Source organism: Pteropus vampyrus, unplaced genomic scaffold, assembly GCF_000151845.1.
Source record: "Pteropus vampyrus isolate Shadow unplaced genomic scaffold, Pvam_2.0 Scaffold464, whole genome shotgun sequence".
NCBI lineage: Eukaryota > Metazoa > Chordata > Mammalia > Chiroptera > Pteropodidae > Pteropus > Pteropus vampyrus.
This window is the reverse complement of record NW_011889245.1, coordinates 172,070-176,749: the sequence shown is the minus strand read 5'-3', so window position 1 is coordinate 176,749 and position 4,680 is coordinate 172,070. Positions and strand designations below refer to the sequence as shown.

The 4,680-nt window shown below is 62.6% G+C and overlaps 1 protein-coding gene across 1 annotated transcript in view; it reads right to left on the bottom strand.

Moving 5' to 3' along the window:
- Positions 1 to 4,680, bottom strand: part of LOC105306913 (CUB and sushi domain-containing protein 1-like) — a 185,200-nt gene that overhangs the window by 29,896 nt on the left and 150,624 nt on the right. The window contains exons 37-38 of the mRNA XM_023524454.1: positions 2,316 to 2,489; positions 1,718 to 1,891 (exon numbers count right to left, since the gene is read on the bottom strand). Coding sequence (XP_023380222.1) covers positions 1,718 to 1,891; positions 2,316 to 2,489 — 348 coding nt within the window. The remainder of the gene's footprint in view (positions 1 to 1,717; positions 1,892 to 2,315; positions 2,490 to 4,680) is intronic.

The following is a 4,680-nucleotide window of genomic DNA, read 5'->3' as shown; positions in this document are numbered from 1 at the left end:
ATTCATACAGCAATTACTAGCACGTGAACTAAGATAACAGTTACCTCAGTTCTGATAGTTAAAATACCGCGCAGAAATCCTCCCCGAATGACTTTCATTCGAGCCCATGTGACACGAAGCGGACACACGGAAACAGACACACATGTTCGAGTAGCAGTTACACTTCACACTCACAGGACAGCGCAGTAAAGTAAGAACAGTACCTCGTATCCTCTCGAGCTGTCCTGCATCCCGAAGGGCGGGGTGCCGGGGTCTGGGCAGCTGTTATGAGCAGGGTCTGAAGTTCACGGTGAAAAAGAGAGAGCAGAGCACCAGGTATGCTTATTATAGGAATTCCAACATTTTTCCTAAAACGTCTTACGTAACGGACACAATTGTGTCTTGACCGATGTTTCCGCATAAAAGTTAAAAATTAAACGTGTTACTCTGGCCTTTTCAGACATCGTTTCAGGTGTTAATCTTCGTTGCTTTGCTACGTTACACGGCTCCGTGTGTCACTTTCTGTGTCGGAATAAGCACACTCGCCCCCACCCGTTCCCCGGATTAGCTTTTTCTCTAATGACATATCATGTCGTCTGGCTAACAACATGCTATCTTCAGTTAACACCTATTACGAGCCTTTGCTTTTCTAAGGATTCGATTAATGGCCATCTCCTTTGGTCGTGCAGGACATTATTCCATTTTCTCGAATGAATTTTCCTCGAAACTGAGGAAACAGATTTACCGCTTTGAGACTGAAGCATCTGCTAGGCCAGCAGGTCCCACCCCGAGAGCGGGACGTTGGGGACCGAGGAGCACCGCAGCCGTGTTACCCGATGCTCTTCAGCTCCGAGTGGGGAAACGAAATAGTAACTTTCAAAAAGCTTTGTTTTCCAAAGAAACGAACCTATCGGGGGAGAAAGGCTGTCCGTTTGGTACAGGGACAGCCGCCACACAGCACGAGTGTGAGCCAAACGGCGGGCAGTGTTTCTACAACTAGAAAAGGCCACACCTCAGGGACACCGTCTCCACGAGGGTCTTTGTTTTAAGCAGACGGCATCCAGTTTCTCAGACAACACCCGAGACTATAAACCACGGGTTGTTTACTACAGACGCGCTCGGTACAGCCGGGCGGCATCTTAGTCTGCAGCTGAGAGAGGACATCGCTGAGTGGACGGTCACGGGTTCTGGTTTCTGTGCCACGAACACTGTTGGCAAATTCATTTCTATCAGGCCCCGTCTACGAGGCTCAGCTTTACTGTAAAATCGAGGGGTTTAGCTCATAGAAAGTCGCTCCTGACTTGCAAGTTTCATTTCCGCGTCCTAAGGTCGCCGGAGCGGAAACGTCCGAGGTGATTCTTTCTACCACGAAGAGCACAGATGGTCCCGTGGGGACCACGTTGGTGCGTGAGAGGCAGGCGTGGGGAGAGACACGCCTGGCTGCCTGGCCGGTGGCCGGGTGGGACATGGCAGGGGCGACCTGTTCAGCAAAGCCGCCTGTGCCCTGAGGAGAGCAGCTGTCAGCCGACGTGCACAGGACACGAAGCCATCGAGCGAGAGACCATCTAGGGGCAACGTCAGCGGAGTCTGCCTTGAACTTGCAACGCGCCCGCACGGCTCAGAGGAGGCGGCCTGGAGAATTACCTACGGACGGCACCTGTGCGCCCCAAACGCTCCGACTTACGAGCGCGAGCTCCTCATCCCAAAGCCCCCTCCGGGGCCGCCCGGCCGCCCTCACCGATGCAGGTGGGCTGCACGCCGCTCCACGTGCCGTCCGCCTGGCAGGTCCTCCTCGACGACCCCACCAGGATGAAGGGAACTTTGCACTGGAAGGAGACTTCGGACCGGTACGTGAAGCTTTTGCCACTGAGATGGCCCTCGGCGGGCGTGCCTGGGTCCCCGCAGAACACAGCTGCAGACGACACGCAGAAGCCGGGACGCTGAGTGTCCGTGCCGGCCACCTGGGAGACGTGCTGACCCCGCTCCCGCTCGGGCTCCGAGTGAGGCTTAGACCAGTGCGTGGCCAGAGAGCCAGACCCCCCTGGGCAGTGCGGTCTCACGTGGGACACGGCACATGCCGCACCGTGGGTGTGAGCAACGTGAGGCCTGATCCTCAACCGTGACCCGAGAGCCCCCACGGTGGCCCGTGTCCCCCACGCTGGCCCAGGTCCCCCAACGCCAGCCCAGGTCCCCCCCCCACGCTGGCCCAGGTCCCCCAACGCCAGCCCAGGTTCCCCCACGCTGGCCCAGGTCCCCCAAAGCTGGCCCGTGCCCGTGTCCCTCACTCCAGCCCGGGTCCCCCCACTCTGGGCTGGTGCGGAGGATGGAGGACTCACCCAGGCACTGGGGCGCGTCGCCCCTCCACACCCCACGGCCCTCACAGGACAGGATGGCCGAGTGGGAGAGCTGGTAGCCGGCCGCGCAGCTGTAGCTGACGCTGGACCCCCAGCGGAAGTCTGTCCCCTCCACCTGTCCGTTCTGCACGGGAGGGGGCGGGCCGCACAGGACAGCTGTTGCAGGGGCAAAGCAGATGCACGTTAGCCTGCACGGGGCCGCCCCGCCCGCGCTCACACTGCCGCCCCCCCAACCCCCGAATGACAGACGGCGCCGCACGGTCGATTTCTTAGTGAGAGGCTCGTTGCGAAGACACTAAATACTAGAACTTTCCCCAACATTTCTTCACTAATCAAGTCAAGTACATGAAAGCAGAGCAAAGTCACAGCCTCGCTCTCCGTCCCGCCGTGAAGGCAGGCGGGCCGGACTCGCGCTGGGCACCCTTCCTTCAGCGTCTCCCCTGTGGCTGCCGAGGACAGAGCGTCTCAGGACCTGGTTGCAGGCCATGAGCACCGGCTTTTGAATTGATGCGGAGATGGGAAACATGTCCGCTGTCCGCCTTTCTCTCCATTCAGAGGTAGCACGCGACTTCCGAAAGGCACGGGCCGTTCCGTTCCTTGAATCACCGCAAACGGACGCTTGGACGGTGAGGGGGTCTGCAGCCACCACGCGCCAAGCTTTACCCCTGACCCGGAGCCCGGTGACCAGCAGGTGCGGGCCGCTGGCGAGGTCAGCGCCCCGACCATGCTCGCCCTTGTGCCCCGGTGCCGGGCGGTGGGGGCCCCCAAAACCCGACTTCCCAACGACCCGCCGGGTCCCTGGGCTTCATGCTGGAGGTTCGCCGGGGCGGTCGAGGCCGCAGAAGGCGGCAGGGGGAGGCTCACGGACGCTCGGCTGCGGCTTCTCACGTGAACGTTTCATCGTGTCGTGGGGGCAGACACCGAGTCACACGCAGTCACACGCACAGGCACTCGGGGCCGGGCCGCTCCTGCCCGCCTGCCTCCTGCCCGTCCCCTCGCCCGTCCGCCCGCTTTCTCAACGGCTGTTCTTATGCGGGCTGCGGGCCAACGTGCTCCACACGGAGAGGAGGCGGCGTGCAGACCCCGGGGGACCAAGGACGAGGTGCAGTGGACGGGTGACGAGGCTGACCAGGCGGAGGACAGTGCAGGGGACCGTGGGCGGTCTCATCTGGAAGGGCCTGGTGGCCACGGAGTCAATCCTTATACAACGGGCCTGACACGAGGGACACACAGGAGGCCCCGGGGAGCGGCCATTCCAGTGACGGTGCCATCCTCATGCTGGCCGGACCAGAGCTCCCCCAGTGCAGCTGGATGCGCTGCCTCCACCTTCCCCGAGGGCCTGTCGCATGACAGGCCCGGCACTGACCGCGGCGGGGGAGGCACGGGACGCGCTACGGCCCTGACACCGTGGGCGCCACGGGCGGTGGCCCACACCTGTGCCGTCAGAGGGGAGGGAGCCGCACGCCTGAGCGTGGCCGGTCACCTCGTGCAGGCTGCACAGCAAGCTCTGTCTGCCCAAGACCCCGACCACGGTCCCCGTGCTCCGTGACACTTCCTGGCGTCGGGCTCTTGGCCTCACGGCATCGTACCTGTCCCTGGTCCCGTGAAGCCTGTGACACCACACTGTGTGCTCCATCTGGGAAGCCGTCGCGCCCGCCCGTCTCCGCTCCCCGCCTGCCCCTCGGGCAGCTGACAGGAAGGCCTGCCCGGCCTCTCTCTGCCGCCGGCGATGTCCTGCCCTGCAGATCCTGTCCCGTGCGACTTCCACCCCGCTCTCCCCCCCTCCCCCCGTCACCCCAGGGGCTCGTCCCCCGCCCACGTGGCTCCAGCACACAGACCGGCCCCGCCCTGCTCTCTGGGAAAGTCTGTCGCACGGCCCCACGCCTGGTCACACCGTCTCCACACGCGTGCGGCGTCGTCGGTCTCGGCATTCGAGTGCCACAGACGACCGTGGCGCCGGCACCTCTGCCGCGAGCCCCCGGGCCGCTTCTCTCTCCACCCCGACTCAGCTCCCTGCGACCGCTCCCCACGTGTCTGCCACACGCCTTCACGTCGCCGGGGGCCACGTGTCCACGTGGCAGAGCGAAGCACTGGGATTCAAGTCACAGACTTCGGGGTGGCCTGGCGGCCGCTCCGCCCCCCACCCCTCCAGGCCTGAGCCGGGGCCCCCGCCCTCCCGCGCTAACGCGCTCTGAGCCAGTTCATGCACCGGTGACGCCGAGATTAAACCATTAAGAGCGTGAAGTGATTTCTATTTGCGGATGAGTGGTAAGGACCGTGAGAATTCCTGGCGCACGGAAGCCCCGCGTAAATGCTGGAAAACGAAATACAGCGATTCGGCAGCCGG